Source organism: Numida meleagris, chromosome 1, assembly GCF_002078875.1.
Source record: "Numida meleagris isolate 19003 breed g44 Domestic line chromosome 1, NumMel1.0, whole genome shotgun sequence".
Lineage (NCBI taxonomy): Eukaryota > Metazoa > Chordata > Aves > Galliformes > Numididae > Numida > Numida meleagris.
The window spans coordinates 95,994,347-96,012,683 of record NC_034409.1 but is presented as its reverse complement, the minus strand read 5'-3'; the positions used below and the strand labels follow the sequence as shown (position 1 = coordinate 96,012,683).

General features: G+C 37.9%; 1 protein-coding gene across 5 annotated transcripts in view; it reads left to right on the top strand.

The window, feature by feature from the left end:
- The window catches only part of LOC110401829 (SAM domain-containing protein SAMSN-1-like), a 270,707-nt gene extending 255,526 nt beyond the window's left edge, over positions 1–15,181 (top strand). For all 5 annotated transcript variants that reach the window (XM_021403343.1, XM_021403349.1, XM_021403359.1 and 2 more), the window contains 5 exons: positions 1,190–1,310; positions 2,693–2,844; positions 5,142–5,348; positions 6,038–6,188; positions 13,935–15,181. In XM_021403343.1, coding sequence (XP_021259018.1) covers positions 1,190–1,310; positions 2,693–2,844; positions 5,142–5,348; positions 6,038–6,188; positions 13,935–14,140 — 837 coding nt within the window. In that variant the 3' untranslated portion in view covers positions 14,141–15,181. The remainder of the gene's footprint in view (positions 1–1,189; positions 1,311–2,692; positions 2,845–5,141; positions 5,349–6,037; positions 6,189–13,934) is intronic.

Below are 18,337 nucleotides of genomic sequence, written 5' to 3'. Positions count from 1 at the left end.
AATTTTTACATTTAACTTCTGGACATTTACGGCAACTATTCACATGACAGAAATTCAATGAATTATCTGGTTGAACACACATCTAGTGTGATCTTCATTCCTGCAGTAGATGGTGACAATCGATATTGGTCCACTGATTAATCTATAGCTTGTGCTGATGATTGGTGTAACAAACTCTGTCCTTGTTGAAAACCAATATAGTCTTTCATTTCAGTGCTATGCCATGTATCTACCTGCACCTGTCTCTTCTTCATACCTGTTCGACCCCATCCAAATGATGGACTGATGAATGATTAAAATTTTCCAAGTATGATGTAACATCTTAAGTACTGCATGATCTTTCAGTTGCATGAAGATATTACGCACGTTGACAACGTGATGCAATCTGCTGAAGAAATTCCTGCTTTTGCAAGCTCATTATTATTTCACTTAGCTGTTACATCATTCCTAACTTAGCTGTGATTGAAAAATGGGCCTTCTTGTTTTGAATTCCTTAAGCATATAAGCTGTGATTTCTGAAGCATGATTTAATGTTATAAACTCCAGGGACCAATTTCATACATCATTAGATTTTGTAAGAGAAACATGCATCTGCTAATTCTGGAATGCCCTGGATTTTGAGGCCAGTGTGTAGGTTGAGCAAGGTAGGGAGCATGGTGCTATAACACTGATGCTGTATGTGTGTGCAAGCTGTCTCTGAAATGCCCTTGCTTGGGTGCCAGCATGCCTCTTAAGCACCCATGATTTTCAGAAGTTCAACACAATCCATAGATGTCTCAGCTAGCCCTTCATTATGAGCTTACAGAATTAATCTTTATACTTCTTTCTCAGAGACAATCAGAAAAATCATGTTATCTGTCTACCTGTGAATTTCTCATTATAAGCCTTTGTGCTGCTGTCATATATTACAGTCTTCTGAGATGGAGAATTACTTGGACAGAAATGAAATTGAATGGGGCAGAGAAGAGACAAGTGTTGGTACTGGGCATCCTTAGTACTGGATAGATAGGTAGTGGAAAGATATCCAGACATCAACTTCTAAAATGCTTTCTCTCTTGGAGTGGTTCTTAATAAAATATAATTATGATTAAATCCTCAAGTGCAATGACGATTGAAAAGGAAAATACAATTTTCTAAAATACATCTCTTGGTGGTTAACAACTGAATTTTTTTTTTTTTTTGGTTAAAGAATGAAGAAGGAAAAGACGACAGTGATCCTGGTGGTGGAATACACACTGAGAAGGTCTCCCTAAAAGCTAGTGACTCTATGGAAAGTCTCTATAGTCTAAATAGCGGCCAGAGCTCATCTAGTAAGTACAAGATATCCAGACTTCTTAGTCAGTCACAGGTTCTATATGGTTATTTCTGAATTCTGAGGTATCAGAGCCAGTGATTAAAATTATGATGCTAGAGTGCTCTTCAGTCTGGCAGACAAAAGTATAATCTGATCAAATGGGTGGCAGCTAAGGAAGATATTCCTGAAACAAGCTGAGTGTTTTTAAGAGTGGAGATATTAACATAATGTCTTTTTAAATAACATGGATTGTAGGGAATGATGCCGATATATATGTCAGAAATGTTTTTGAGGGCTAGCACTGCTGGAGTGCTGGCTCCCACAGAGTTACAAATCCTGAGTTTAGACACAGACGCATTCTCTCTGGGGGTAGTGGCTATGAGCTTATTCTTCACTCTGCAGATGTGAGACAGACAGTGTGAGAAGTCAGTCTGAGGTAAAGAGTGATGGGAGCCTGAGCTGGTGGCCTCTGCTTCTCTGCAAATCCACTAAATCCCCTGCCCCAGCAGAGTTGTTGGAGGGTGGATGAACCTCTGATGAGAAGTGGAGTTTACCTCCACCTACCTATCCATTGCTCGGTTGTGGACAGTCACTGGGCAGCAAGTTACATCTGTCCATGATGACATTGCTGTGCCATTGCTGCAGGCTTCACGTGAGCCATGAGAGGGGCCCTGAGCTGCAGTCCCAGCCATTTGCACTTAGTCGTTTATCTGGCCCTGAGACAGAGCTGTACACTTAAGCAATCACTTCAGACAAAACCATTTTTATGATCATTTTATATGATGTGATTTGTGAAAATTGTATATGAGAGTTTACTTCCAACACACTGCTGCTCTTATCTAAAAACATATTTGGATGGGATATTGCAGAGCTTGCTCAAATTTGCTTGAATTACTCTGCCGATATTTTATTGCTCAACTTGGATAAAATGACAGGCAGAAATGTTGATAAGATTAAAATTTCCCTCTGCAATGCAGGTTCCTTTGATGCTCTAGCTCGCTCTGTAATGAAATAAAATAACTTCTACAGTACTTGTTTTCATTTCTCTCAATAAACAGGAGAAGTTCAGCAGAATTAATTCTCTAAATTGCACATTTAGAGTACATGATATTAATCTGCAGAGGTAATATTTCAAGAAGTCTGTAAGTAAAATATGTAGTCTATTAGTATCATCACCAGAAAAAGATTGTTAGAGGGAAGACGCTAATGAAAGATCTCCAACTAGTCTCTTATAGTAGTTTTTTATGCATGTATTTTGCCTGGAATGTGTCAAAACCATGTGGAGTATGCTCTTTCTAAATCTGTGCATTTAAACACCTTCCTCTCTGCTGCTGTGCAGAATGGAATGTCTGTGCAGTTGGTGCAAGAGATCTCAATTTCCACTTGAATCTCGTTAAGGTGGTGTGACCAGCTGCTCTGATGGAACAAGCAACAGGGATAGCCTCCGGTTTGACGATGAAGTCCCTTACAGTGGGCCATTCTGCGGCCGAGCCAAAGTGCACACCGACTTCACACCAAGTCCCTATGACACGGACTCTCTGAAAATTAAGGTAAGACAACCATCAGGATTTCTCCTTTTCTGGTGAGCACACCAGAGATGCATGTTTTACGTGTGAGAACATGTTCACTAAAACATTTTAACTGCTAAGCACATGTACCACTCTAAAAGCAGGACAGATCTGTTTTTGCTAAGCTTCTATAATGACTTAGTTCTGACAACACCTTTTTAAGGCATAGATCCAGTAGGTATCTCACCATGGCTTTCCTCAGGTAAAATACATGTTGCTCCCTACATACTAGGAGATCTGGAGGAAGAAAAGCTTGAGCCTCATGGGATGTGAAGTTTCCACCCCAGCCAGGATGTCTCAAAAGCTTGGTGGCACTCATTGTCTTTAATGCAAACAGCCCACCTTTCCACTAAGCCTTCATTTAACCATACTTTTGAATTATGAACTTTTCTCTGGCTCTGACATCATGTGGCAGGGATGTCCAGAATGAGAGAGTGAGAAAAAGGAGATCCAGATATGTGAACATTACTAAGAACATCCAGCTCTTTTCTTCTCCTTTCGTGCATGGATACAGTCAATAACATTATTGTTGAAACTGTGCACAACTATAATCCGGACTTCTTTCTTTTCTCTCTGTAAACACCTTCCTTCCAAGGCTGCATTCACACTTCAGCATCTTTTCTTTTTCTTCATAGCTTCTTCTTGTCCAAATCCTCATTAATGTCTCACTGCAGTCTTCTTTTCCTTTTCCTCTCAGGCCTATATTACAGCTATTGCGTTGCCAATACGTGCAGTTTTCACCACGTGCCTTCCACTTCCACACATGCCTATGGCCTTTCTTTCAGAACAATTTAATAGATCACGAAACAGTAAATTTCTACTGGCTTTCATGGGTTACTTTTAAAATCAGTGGGGTAGTGTATTTTATAATTATAAGCTAGTACTTAGGGTTGAAATGCCCTAAGAATATCTCAGTAAATTCCAGTACCCTGAATCTGAATTCAGACTGCATCTGCAGCTTGTGTTAAAGCTACCATCTAATCCTGATCTGCATCCACATCTAAAGTTCCTGAGCCCTATATAAATAAGTAGAGTAACATATGTGCTTATAGAGCTCTAAACAAATGTTTGTTTAGTTTCCATTTCAAACATGCTCGTAGCTTTAAGCTTCATATTCTAATGAAATCAGCTCATTTGAACACAGTGAATTTCACACTTGGATTTGTACCAGACTAGGGTGACAGCTTTATTTACTCACAATTTCTTGCCCAGACCAGAAACATTGAAAAATCTCAGAGATATTAAAAGATATTGTTAACAAACTGAGTTTGATTTTTCAGTTTTGCAACAGTCTGCCAAATTAAGTGTGTGTGTAGGAATCTGTTGTAGAACTGTATAAAGAAGATATTCAGTGGTTTTGTAAGTTCTGTAGTGTCTGACCAGAAGAGCGAACTCAAGTCTACCATCATGGGAGCAAGCTCTGTAGAGGATATGACTTATAAAGGAATCTTTTTGCTACCAAAATTACTCAGAATGACTGTTGTTTTGAGTTGAGAAACCAATTCCCACATCTTGGTGTGAACACCTTTGCCATCAAGCTTTCTTGAAGTTGCTATATGGTCACTCATCTTTTGCTCTTGCCTTTTTGAGTGCATGAACAAACTTGGAGAACTGAAGTTTTTAGTTCTGTCTGCTGAGGTGTTTCCCTTATTTTCTCACTCATTTTCCGTCCTTTGGAAAGGACTGTCATGAAGATATTTAGATATCTGGGGAGTTAAATATTCTTTATTGCCTTTGAGGAATGTAGCTGGTGTTTCTTATCATAAAATGGGTAAGAGTCCATCTTTCATCTAGTGCAGCTATTAGAGTTTGGAGTTTAGAGTTTTTGAAGATCCCTGGGATGATGGATATTAAGATAATTGTGTAAGTGGCTTAGGGTAAAAGAGGTCGGTGAAAAGCTGCATAAAGCATTTGGAAAATAACCTCACAGTGCTCCCCTGCTTTTTGCCAAAGCTATGCCCATTTATTGATGGCAAAAGTTGCTTGCTGGATGCAACGCTAGGCCTTTTCAGGGACAAAGTGGAGCAGAAAAGGTTGAAAGGCGTTGCTTATGCTCACTTCTCTTTCACAGAGCTCTGGAGATAAGGACTAGTTCTATTTCCTGTAACATTTTGCTGGGATTTTATAAAAGCAAAAGAACTACATGCAGATAATTTTAAAAAGCTACTTCACATTGACTAGTTAAGATTGTGTTCTGCTTGTGTGGATTTTGGTCTACAGAGGAAATGTCACATAAACCAGGTGTGTAAGCAGTGGTGTACTTATTTTGATTGTTCTAGAAAGGAGACATTATAGATATCATCTGTAAAACCCCCATGGGCATATGGACAGGCATGCTGAACAACAAAGTAGGAAACTTCAAGTTCATTTATGTGGATATTATTTTGGAAGAGGAAGCTGCACCCAGAAAGATAAAACCGCACAGAGGAAGCAAAAGGAACAAGCCTAAAACTCTGCAAGAACTCTTGGAACGTGTCCATCTTCAGGTCAGCAAACATTTCCCTCCTGTGTCTGAAATCTTTAATTTCTGTGCACTTCGGTTGGATGTAATTTACAGGCAGAAGCAGAATGGAAATGGCGGGTTTCAGCAGTTTTGAAGTCAGCTGTGCAAAGAGGCATTGTCTGTGATATGAGTGGCAGATATAACTACATTTTATCACAGGATTTGGTGAAGCTACAGTGCTCCATGCAGAGAGACACAATGATGACTTGTCAAATCATCGTAACTTGCCTGTGATTGTGTACCTTAATGCAGGAGGTGTGTGACTGTGTGGAAATCTTTGGCAGAACTGCAGTGCAACTCAGCTGCTAATGTTTAGAGTTTAAGTTTCCAATTTTGCTGAACTTTGGGAGCAGTAGCCTTTTTGCCCTATGCTCTTGTTGTGCACTTCTCCCTCAGTGGCTCCCTCGTTCCAGACCCTATCTTGATCCGATTTGCTGCCCGGCTCTACTAGATAACTCAGCTCTGAGTGCTGAGATGGCCAAGAGGACCCCAAGGCATTTCTGCCTCTGTCCTCTCACTCTCAGTCTCTAATTTTGTTCAAAAGACATCTTCAACAGGCTGAAAAGTGGAACCCATTTCAACCTGATGAAAGAGTAAAAGAAAAATTGTGCCTATTCGTCTGCTAAACATAGTGCTTGTTTAAATGATGGATTTTCTCATTTCTTTTCATAGGAATACACCTCAACCCTCTTGCTAAATGGCTATGAAACTCTAGAGGATTTAAAAGATCTACACGAGAGCCACCTGATTGAATTGAATATTTCAAACCCAGAGGACAGGGCAAGATTGCTATCAGCAATTGAAAATCTACAGGACAATGACAGTAAGTGTTTAAGCTTTTAGAGTCATGTACACATTTTATCTGAAGAAAGACAAAGAAATAGCGATTCTCACATTGATCTATTTAATGATTTTTCTTTTAAATGTGAAAAATTGAGTTGAATAGTTTGCTTATTTGTCCTGATGGATAACTACACCTCTTCTAGATATGTACATGATTACTATCCTAGTAACACATGAATGATTTAAGATTTCCCATTGATAGGTCCTAATCTAGAGGTTGACAGCAACTACTGCTTGAAAGCAATTCTTTTTCTAATGGGGAAACCAAACCCAAGAGAGCTTAAATGATTTCCCAAAAGTCAAGAGGTCTCTGCAACTGCAGAAAAACAAACTTTCCAAATGCTGGATTTAGTACTTAACAAGAATAAGTACAATAAAGAATTTATGAAAAGTTACTAGAAACTTCAGCTTAATTAGATACTCAGCCAAAAAAGTTGTTGTTTTCTTCTTAATATTTGTGCATATTCAGCTCTATTCCAAGCAGTTATTTTATCCGATGTGCTTCTCAACTGAGAAACATATGAAAGAGAAAAAAGGATACCTGGAAAAACAGGTATCCTTGCCTTCCTGGGATGTTTTAATATTAGTTCTTGTTTGGTGTTTGGTTTTTCTGTCCTCAGTATTGGTGGCTTTCCATTTCTCACTCCAGAACATGTACAATACATATGCATATACCTGAAGACACAGAGATACTCTAATTTTTCTGTACAGAAATCTTTCTGAATTTCTAAGAATGTTTTTGGCTGCCTCATCCATTCAACTTCCCTTGCAGATCTTCCCAAATTTTCTTGGTTTCTCTGATGACCTTGTTTTTCACTTTACATTTGGGTCTTTCTGTACCCCATTTCTACTTGCCATATTTCAGCATCCACAGAAATGTAAGTTTCTTGCAAACATATTTGAGAAGCATTTAAGTGGTCTTCTTTCCCCACCAGGATCAGTACTTCTTTCTGGTCTACAGCTTTGTGAGATGAGTGGCTAGGAAAGGACTCTTGAAGGGCTGTCTCAATAGAGGCTGTGATTGAATGTGGGAAAGAAAAGGTTAAATTTCCTAAGTATTGTGCTGCAGGAGTTGAGCTAGAAATCATGTGAAAATACATTAATTTCCTTAACTTGCCCTTGAATTGAGTGTACTTCTTGCTAATTGTAGCCTTACCACATTTTCTGCACCTTTTATTGCATGTGTTTCTGTATCAGTGTTTAACAAAAAGAATTATAGAAAAATGCTAGTTTGTAAATTTACAGAGTTCTGTATCAGTGTGAAAAACAAAACCAAAACATAATGTTTTTTAATAGACAGCACAAGTGTCAAACTATTCTGGGACTGTGAGGATATGGTTTACTATTTATATTCCTTGTATAGCAAAAAGTACAGCAAGCAGGCACGTCGCAGTTTTAAATGATGACACAAAAGTTTTCCTCTTTTGAAGATGTCTTAACCATTTAATATTCCACATACACTCATGCAAGGAGCAAATCTTAGAAGATCCTTACATATCCTGTACATTGAACATTAGCAAATTTACCTTTATTATCAAAATAAGAGTTCTTCCACATCAGGAACATGGGATTAAATCACTTTTCTCCAGAAAACAAACAAACAACAATGAAATTTAACAGCCTGCTCTAAAAAAAGAAGATATTAAAGACTAAAGTTGATGGAAGCCATCTGTTAGGTAGCTATAATGAAAGATGGAGAGTCAAGATGATCTTGGGCAAAAGCTCAGCATGTGTCTGACCTTGTCCAAATCATTTGACCTCTTTGTGCTTCTGTCAGTCCAATTGGAAAATTGAGTTGAAAGAGCTGAGTGCTACTGTGAAAGTGAATTCTGCATCTGAACTGAACTTTCCTAGGTCAATATTTTTTTTCCTAAATGGGCATGACTGAGTCCAGCATAAATGATTTCTTAATTAAAATTGATTTCCTGCATTGCTTAGAAGTGAGCAGCATAATTACCCACAGCTACAAGGTAATCTGTTTACTGGCCAAGAGTGTTCTAGATAGAAGTTAAGCACTTTTCTAGGTAAAAGTTCATTTTTTTTTAATGAGCTTTGTGAAAAATATATAAATACTAAGGCCATAGATCATATTTACTATTCAAATCCCATCTTCCTCACAGAGCTTGGAACAGTTCCATGTCTTTGCATTACATCTGTGCTTCCATGAAGCATGTGTTTGATTCATGGATGGAGTCTCATCCATGAAGGTATGCTCCAGATTTGAAATGCAAGGTTTCTGAGTTTTTGTGACACTAATACTATGCATAAAGGCTAAGTATGAAGGAAGGTAGCCTCATTTTACTTGATTCTACTATAAATGTAATCAAACGTGATTTAATATTTCTTTAATGCAATACGTGACGTAGTGAAAACAGACAGTTGTTTTTACAGGCCTTTTCTTTTTTCCTTTTTCGTCCTTTTTTTTCTTGACATTTATTTTATGTTATACTAAGTCATTTCTTTATGCTGTATGCTTGAGACTGTATAATTCATGTTGCAAAAAAAGTTATTGAGTTTTCCAGCAAAAGTACTTGCACTGATAGTTTCCATATTATATGCTTCTTAAGACTGTCCAAAACGCAGCACTCTGGGCAGTACGAATTTTTCATCTTACATTTGGTTTAGATCCAAATGAATTTGAGAGTAATAATTAAAAACTAAGTTTTATTTATAAAATGTTACTACTTCGTGTTTTTAAAACATTTTTTTCTTCCTTATACTGCACTGCCTGCTTCCTACCTTTCCTGTGAGTCAAGAACCAAATTCACCATCTTCTAGTATGTCATACAGCAAGACTATTGTAAAGCTGCAAGGTCTTTTGAGCTCCTCTTGACCTTCCCCGCCCCCACAGATCTCTTTTTAGATCTGCCATAAGTTGATCAGACCTATATATTTGGTACAAAGTGATTGGCTTCCATGAGTTCATGACTGGAGAAGAAAAAAAAAAGCTCTTTTTCATAAAGTATTTCTTAATAGCTTTCCATTCTTCTCCCAGATGGCTTCTAGACAGGAGATGGATGTCTGTGCTTTTGTAGGATGCTATTTTTAAAGTGAAGCAGTTGCTGAATGGTTAATGAATAAAGTAATAAAAAAAGTTTGCAACTTTCTTCTCGACTGTTTCCCAGGACACACTTTTTTTGGTGTAAAATAGACTTGATTCTCTTCTCACTTAGATTATGTAAGTAAAAAGGTTCACTGCTGAAGTCCAATAGGTTATATTAGTCTGAAGCTGTTCTGAGTGAAAGAAGAATTAGACTCCTTTGGATACATACATGCAGTTCACATATAGGAAAAAAAAACGTATATGTATATAAGGATAATTATATCCTTATCTCCCCAAATCCACCTCATTATACTTTTCATACTTACGTATCTGATCATACTCCAAATCCCACTGCCAGTGTCATATAAGATTTGTTTCTTTTTTATTGTATTTGGACAGCAAGTTAGTAGTTAGCTGATGACACAACATTCAGCTCTCAGTTGCGTTCCTTACATGAAGACCTCAGATTTCTCCAGGAAAAGCAGCCTTGTATGAATATTGGTGTTTTTCACCTTTTTCCAGACACATCTGCTTGATTCCTGATTTTAGAGAAAAAGAAGCTTCTTGCCTCTGTTTTCACCATAGGCTGTCCTCTCATATCAGTTCAGTATCCCTCCCACTTGTACTCTGAGTGCTACAAAATCTTTGCCAGTGGGAAGAGAAGGCCACACTGATGCCAGTGCAACCTCTGCTACTGAAAGCAGAAGAATTGTCATAAATCACAGAATCATAGAGTAGCCTGTTGGATTTGATGATCCTTGAGGGGATCCTGGCTATGCCATTGACTTCATTGAGGTGTTTTTTTTCACTTTGTTTGTCTATAATTACTCACCAAGAGTTTATTCCTTTGATTCTCTGAAGTATTGTGTGTGTATACAGTCCCACTTCACGTTTGCCTACTTCAAGTATCACCACTTACTTACTACTTTAAAACGATCCTTTCTGAGTTTGGCACTTTATTAGTTTTTGTTTCATCCTAACATTAAGTGGTCTACCTGTCACAGGCACTGCAGGTTAGTATGTGTCCTTCACACCTGCCTTTGGAGGTCTAACATTAGCCTTGATGATATCTGTCATTCTAGTTATTCTGTTGTGCTGCTTGATAGGTCACTGCTGTGCCTTCCAGGGAGGCAGCTCAGCCTAAAGCATCATGCTTATAGCCCCATTCGCCTTCTGGGCTAAACTCATAAATGCAACCTCTTAGAGGGCATGGTCATGAAATACAGCTTACTGCAGGCTGACCTTATTTCTCCAAGACAAAATCTAAGCCTCCCACCACTCATCTGGTTTAAACTGACATAATGGCGCAGGAGCTAGGGTGACCTCAGCATATTCTTGAGCAGCATTGACTTAGTACTAAGCTTAAAGTGCTTTCAGAACCAGGACTCTAAACTGATTTTAAAAAGTGGGAAAAGCTGGTGAAGGAAAAGAGAAATCTTTCCCTGCATGTATCATACACAACTATGCCATTGAATAAAAAATGTTAATTTCCAAAATCTTAATAGCAAGGAAGATACATATGTGTCACACATTTATTATCGAGTCTGGAGGCCTAATATTCTTTTTTTCACAAGTCTGCATATAATCCTGCAGTCAGAAGTAATATTGGAACATATGTGTCAAAATGATGCATATTTTGGACACTTTTGTAAAATATCATTGATAACAGTGACTGAAAGCTACTTATCTTATATGAAACTGCTTTACTGTAGAAAAATAACAGGGCTTCCATTTGTTGATAAGATAGTGGTTTCTGATGATTCTGCAACATTTAAAGGCAGTTTAATTTTATCAATTCCTGTTTCCTGTGCATTATATCTTTTTTTCTGATGTCCAAATGATTAAGACAGTAAACTTACCTTTACTAGTGTGGAACTTGAACACGTATTTGCTGGGGAAAGGAGTTAAATAGAACTGAATGTAAAAGCCAAAAGTAGCTGTTTTTCTCAGAACATCTAAAGCTGTATGCTGCACATATTTATAATACAGAGTATCCTTTTAAGTGTTTTAGTAGTTGCTGCATTATATTTAAGTCTGGTCATTAAAAGAAGGAAAAAAAAGCAAAGAAAAAAGCTGACAATTGATTTCCGTCCTTAAATATGGTTTTTTTTCTTCAACTTTTTCTGTTTGTAATGAAAAGCAAAAATATAACATTTTCACTTTCTCAAACACCTGAACACTTCTGGTTTTCAGTTTTTGATGTTAAAAAAAAATCTGATAGAGATTTGGGAGGGGACAGAAGTTTCACATGTCTGCATGTTTCTTAAATATAGATTCTCCTGAAAATGATTTAAACTCAGATTTTAAAAAATCTCAGATAAAGTCTCCCAGATGAAGTCTGTGTTATTGTCCCTGAAACACTGAAGGAAAACCATTGCTAAAAAACAATATAGATCTGTTTTTCATGTAGGAAACTACTCAGACTGCTGCAACCATTTACAGGCTACTAATATACTGACTGCAGCAGACCAGTTACTTGGGCTTCTTTCCCACTGCAAAACAAACAAAGTGGATGGAGATTCCTCTTTGACCTTGAAAATGTAAACAGGATTAACACTTTTTAGGTCACTGCTTGCCAGGGCAGCAGATGATGCCCCAGAAGCTGATAAAAGTCCTAGCAAGCAGCATTAGGGCTGATCAGGGATTACAGCAGGGGGAAGGGGAGCCCTGCCTGAAGCCACCACCTGAGCTCTGTCAGCCCGCAGTGACCAAGGCCTGGGACCTGTTGGCACTAGTGGAATGGTAGCAAGGGGCTAATGACACAGTTTAGACAGGGCTTTACTGGGGCATCTGCTATTGAATGTGCTAAACTTCTTCTGTTGCTACTAATAGCAGCAGTAATACCTTCACTGGTGTAATTCTTTTTGTAATTCTTTTCTGACTTAAATCAGAAATCAATTAGAGCCTATCCAATCAAATATTTTCCCTACAAAGATAGATAGCATTTGATGTGGTGGACTATGTTCCCTAAGGTGAGAAGGAGATCAAGTAGTTACAGGCATCTATTGAATCTGCTGAAATGTGTACTTGCACATGCAAGTGCAATTAACCATTAAGTTTTTTGGGGACAAAGTGGGACTTCCATTCCTTAGAAAATGTTTCAAGTAATCAGAAATCATTTGTAAAATACATAAGGTTAGGCCTGTAACATCAGACATAATGCAAAAATGACTATGTTGAGAGTTTGGATTCTTTTCTTCAAAAATTTGATTAGTTTATTAACTTAATTGGGTAATAATTAATAGAACTAATCAGTCCAAAAAAATCTGCAAGACTTCCATGAGGACCTACAAGTGTTCTCAAATATATCTAAATGCCTTGTGAAATAATTTCTCTGAAATCTGGTTTACACAACGAAGAAAGGTCCTGACTGTCACACGGTTCCATTTCAAAATTTTCAGAGCAGTTTTTTTTTTTAAATTTTCTTTCTAATTTATTCTTAATTACACAGTATTTAAAATAAATAAAATAAGTATTTAAAATAAATAAATCACAGTGAAAACCTTTCTCGTATTATAATTACTAACAGTTTAAACAAATGTCTAGATATTTTCCTTCCAGAAATGTTATAATTCTAGGGTGTTACCCTGGAACGGAACTAGATTTAGATTTTCATGATGGATAAAATCCTTCTTGAGCTAGGACTTCCATACTGCCTGTACTTGAACTGAGACAACTTAAAACTGATGAAAGTTCAAAGCTAACTACATAACCGTAAAGGAACAAGTTGGCTGAAATAAGGGAACTTTTGTTTTTCAAAACAAAAAAGGTACCATTTTTCTGAGGATTTAAATCTGAGGTGAAACAATCTATCCCTGTATTATTTGCTTCTCATACTTTGATTGGAAAGTGAGACATAGTTTGAAGTAAAAACAGTTACAGGAGAGCAATAGGGAATGAAAGAGAATGGAAGAGAGAATCGCTACATTTTATAGCTTGTTTTCTGAAGAAATTTACTGTGAGGGAACATCACATGTTTCATAGCTAGAAAATATGAGCGTGAACTTTAACCACGAGATATATTAGATATATGATATACAGGGATATCCTGTCCACAAAATGCTGGCTCGCTGAGCTCTTTTGAGAGACCTGTCAATGCTCTTCCTCAGTTGCAGATTGTTGTGTCTGAGAAGATTAGTCATGCAGCAGTTAAACAAGGACAAGTTATTTGCAAGTTTATCTGCTTCTTCTTGGTTTTGGGACAGTGTTCAAAAAACACACAGCAAGAATTAAACATCTTGGTTTTCTCTGAGGCCTTTGTGTTTTGGAAAATATCTTTTTGGACACAAAAAAGGAAGTTTCTAGTAAGTTCCTATCAGCCGTCCATTCCCACTGAGAATCAAGTGCTTTTGAAGATCCGATTGCCACGTCTTCAGACTGTGCATGGTGACTGGTGCACCTGGGCACAGTCTAAAGGATGCAGGCAAAGCCTCGGGCATTCACATCTGAGCAATAGCTCGGGATCAAAGCCAACCTCAACAGCAACTTAGGTGCTTGTGTCATCACATTTTTAGTTCTTTGATGCTGTTTTCTGTTTCCAATAGACAGAAGATATTGATCTAGTGTGTGTATATTACTAACTCTGTTTCTACAGTTCTTTAAGATCAGCCACATTGCTGTCTCAAACTGTTTTACAGTATACTTATTTTGACACTTACTTCTTTCTTATTTTGTTCTTTCCAGATGAACAAGAGCAGATAAGTGAGGGTGGTCAGGAGACACGGAGCTTAAGCCCTCAGCACAGTTTTGACAAATCACAGTTAAATGACTGCCCCAGAGATTCCGGCTGTTACATCTCATCAGAAAATTCAGATAATGGTAAAGAAGAAGTAGACCCAGAAACCCTGTCTGACATGGTGCAGTCAATAACAATCACTGAGTCAAACTGATTCTGTTAAGCTGTTTCTGCAGATGCTCAGAAAAGACAATCAGATAAGTGAAGCTGATTTGCTGGTACAGAAGCAGAACACAAAATATTCTCAACACTGGAAATCTACTTCTGTCTCATAAATAATGCTCTAGACTGCTTAATATGTGGACATTTGAGAACAAAATCTTAGCTGGTAATAACTATCTCATGCTTTTCAATGAATCCACAGACATTTCACTCAAAAAGTTTATGCATATATATATTTATATATATTTGTACAGCAAATGCATTTTGTATAATGATAGGGAATTGTTTTGGGTAGTGATACATTGTCTAAATATTAAGTTGTGGAACTCTCCAAAATGTAAATATTGTATATATTTATTTTTAAAAGATTGATTATTCGCACTGTCTCTTTTTTCAGATGGGTTTTGCTGAGATTTGTACAGAAAATATTTGCATCGATGCATCATCATAATAAAAAAGATACATTGACATCCTACTTTGAAAAGTACTAACCTAATTCCTGTTAATATTAAAGCTATTTAATGCTATTCTTCTCCAAAATGGTCTCTAAAGAGGCTGTCTTACATTTTATCCTGGATGTACAAAAGAACTGTTGTGTCAGTCTGAATCAAGCTCTTTGTGTTCATCATCTCCTAGAGAGTGTAGTCATCTGAATTCCTTATGCACTGGCAATTTGTATATTGTAATTTTCACAGCTGTTCTCTTTCTTTCCAAGCATTTTGAAGACAATGCAAGCTTGGAACAACAACAACAAAACAAACAAACAAAAAAACCAACCGTTTCAATGCTATGTTTTTATTATTATTTTTTTGTGAAGCTCTTGCCTTTTGTGCGTGGTGTCAAGTTTGTTAATGGAGTATTTTTGTTTGTGCACAGAACCCAGAAGGTAATATGGTTATCATGCACTATTGTCTTTTATATGAGATTTAATTGTCATCTCCCACGATATTTTGCACTGGAATACACATTACATCTGCCTGTCTTCTTCCTTCAAAAATAAACAAAATCATATGTTTGAGACCTTTAAAAACTACTTGATTTTTAATGTGGTCATTACATTTTAAAGATTGCTGTGTTCTAACACTAGCACAGTAAATGGCAAATCCACTGAGCATTTTTATCATGCATAATCATCTTGGTATCAAATCAATACAGAAACTTCCTGCTCACCAATTAGTCACACCATTTTCATAATTTAAAGCATTTTGCATTCATGTTAAAAAGTTTCCACAGACTCCTGACAACCTAAATCACTTTCACAAGAGATGGAACATGGAAAGTTCCACCCCAGAAGAGTACTTCTGAAGAAACTGTGAACAAGTGGAAAATTCTTATCCCCCTTTTTTTTTTTTTTCCCAAGGGCAATGCTGTCTGCAGTTTCACGGCTCCTCAAACGGCTACTGCTGTCAGACTCCTAATAGACAGATCTGCTTTGAGGGTTACAGTACAAAAACATCATTTTTAGAAAATTGCATAAATTTCAAAGATTTGGTGTAAATAAACTTGTCTTAGTAAAATAAACAAGCTTGGGAGCTGCTTGGCTTGTTTCTGTTTTTAACTTTCCTTTTATGCTTTGGCTGTCAACAACTCTCTTCACTTAGCAGCAATGACCCTGTATTTCCAGGTGTGCTTGGAAATGCACAAGCCTTTGAAGGGATGAAGTTTGTGACAGCTTGTGTCAGGCAGCTGTATTTTTTCTTAAATATTTCTAACCTTTATTATGTCATCACATATAGTACTGTCTTAATATGACTTCAATAACTTTTTCTGAAATAGTGTTGTTGGATAAGCTTCTGTCATCTCTTCGTCTTAGAGGACTGCTGAAAAAAAATTCTGCTTGAGTTTGTCTAATAGGGGCATATGTTTTGGCTTTTGCAGCAGAGGTGCTTACTCTTTGTATTCCTTCTCTAGACATTTGTGAAAATACTAAACCTGTAAAAAACACCTTGAGGTGAGTGTAAATATGATTATGACACAGCTATAAGCTAGCTGGGTCAAGGACTAACAACCACAGAGACCAGAGATGTGCAATGACATGCCCCAAGGAATGTTTATTTCCATAGGTTTGCAAATGAAAATAGGTCTCCTTAGCTAGTTACAAAGAGGCAAGGCACCTACAGAGCCAAACTCCCAACAGCTGTTATTTTTTTTACGAGAATCAAACCCTGCATAAACTTAGACTGACGTCAAGAGGTTAACTAACATCTGAAGTTAACTACTCACTAACCATGGGCATAAGCTTTTCATTAACCACTTCTGCTTCTAATTAGCAAGACTTTGTCCAAAGGGCTACTCGTTGAGACAAATGCGTCAACTGAAAGCTTATTCAACACATTCGTAAAACCCTGTAAGGGCAGAGCAGATTAGATCTCACACTGAGAAACTTCCGCTCTCTCAAGCTATTCCGAGAAAAAGAGGAAATTTCATACCACAACGGAAAAAAATGTGTTTTTTACATGAAGCGTACCCAACCTCCTTTCATCTCTCAGTGGTCGTCTTAATCACACTGATCATGGATTAAGCTGCTTGAGCATAAACAGTTCTCTGGCTGGCTTTCATGCTGACTAATCTGAATAATTTATATGTAGATATACATAAGTATTTCTTTTTAAACCTGTTCCAATTCTAGGATCTGTAGGAAAAAGTCTGATGGAGAACTGAGCTGCTTTTGAAGAATTTTTGAAATGTCCCAGAGATACGGAAAAGAAGCAAATGGAGAGGGTTTTGTTCCTCTCTACCATTTGCTCACTGGTGTCAAACTCCTGTTCATTTTTATAAACCTTCCTCTGTAACTGAGGGGGTCTATAAGATCTGTAACTCTTTTGGAGGTAACTGAGAGTCTGCTCTTCCCCACAGCTGAAAGCATACAAAAAGATGCAAAACCAGCCTGGAACTATAGAGACCAAGCCAAGGGGGCCAGTCTCACTGCGGCCAGTGGTGGCCTTCAGCTGGTGGGGATTTCCCCGCCGCAGAGGCTGTGATGCAGGTGCAGTGACTTCCCCTGGGGCTGCGGTGCAGGGCTCACTGCTGGCACGTGTGCTGCCGCTCGTCCTCAGCAGAAAGCCAGTGGCTACAGAAAGCAAAAAAGTTGAGGTGGCGATGACCCCACATCCCCAGGGGAGAACCACCTCCGGTCAAATTTAACATTGTTTTTTGCAGTGTTGTCTCATGCTCAGCCCTGTTTGCCATCCCAGCTAGCGGTGTGTTAAAGGAGGGCTGCTCTGTCACCAAAAGGAATAGCAGTGTGCTGGGTCATGGTCCCACAATCCAGGCAGGCTGGCCTGCAGGTCCTGAGAATCAGCGTCCTCTTCTATAGGTTTTGCCACCAAAATTCTGAAGGCCAGTAGCCATAAAAACACCAGCATGGAGGTTAGAAATGAGGAGCATTTGCTTTCATTTTGCAGAGTTATGAATGAATACTTGGATGTGGATATTCCAATGGAAAATCAGCAGGAGACCTTTTTCCTTTATTCTTTTTCAACTACTGCTAGAAACACACAAAAGCAAACAACCTACAAGCAAACAGGCTGGGGAGGAAAGCTCGAAGCCTCTATAAGCATATTCAGACAGCTGTTAAGTAAGGAAGGACAAGGACTGTGAAATGAACAAGGTCATTCTCAAGCTTGAAATTCCAGAAATTGTTGCTGAAATATAATAAAATGCATTTGTATAAATCATATGCAATTGAAATTCAGCACCTTCCTTTCTCCTGCTACACAAAGTACAGTATAAGTGCTTTTATTTCACTGTTAATCCAAATGTGGGGGGAGCTGACTTGAAAGGACTTCCTTTGGTACAATTGCTGATGAAAACAAACACGTATAAACATTACTGTGCGCTTTATTATAGTTGAACACTTGGAATTCAAATGTAAATGCAACTCTTGTCTCCTGCATTCATGTCATTGACCTCTTTTTCAAGCTTTATGCCCATCATCCCCACCTTTCCTATCTGCAGCAGAAGAACACAAAGTGTACTGGTGGATACCATTGCAGTATTGCTAGTATACCAGATCTGAAAGTCCAGATTTCCATATTCTCTCTGACACCCTTCAGCAAGTCATTTTTCTAATACTTTGTTGTCCATATGCAAATCTGAAATGTTTTCAGTGCCAGGAAGCCTATGTGATCTTTTGTTTCTCACTGAATTTTCATTAGAAGAAAACTTGCATCAACCAACTATGCATTCT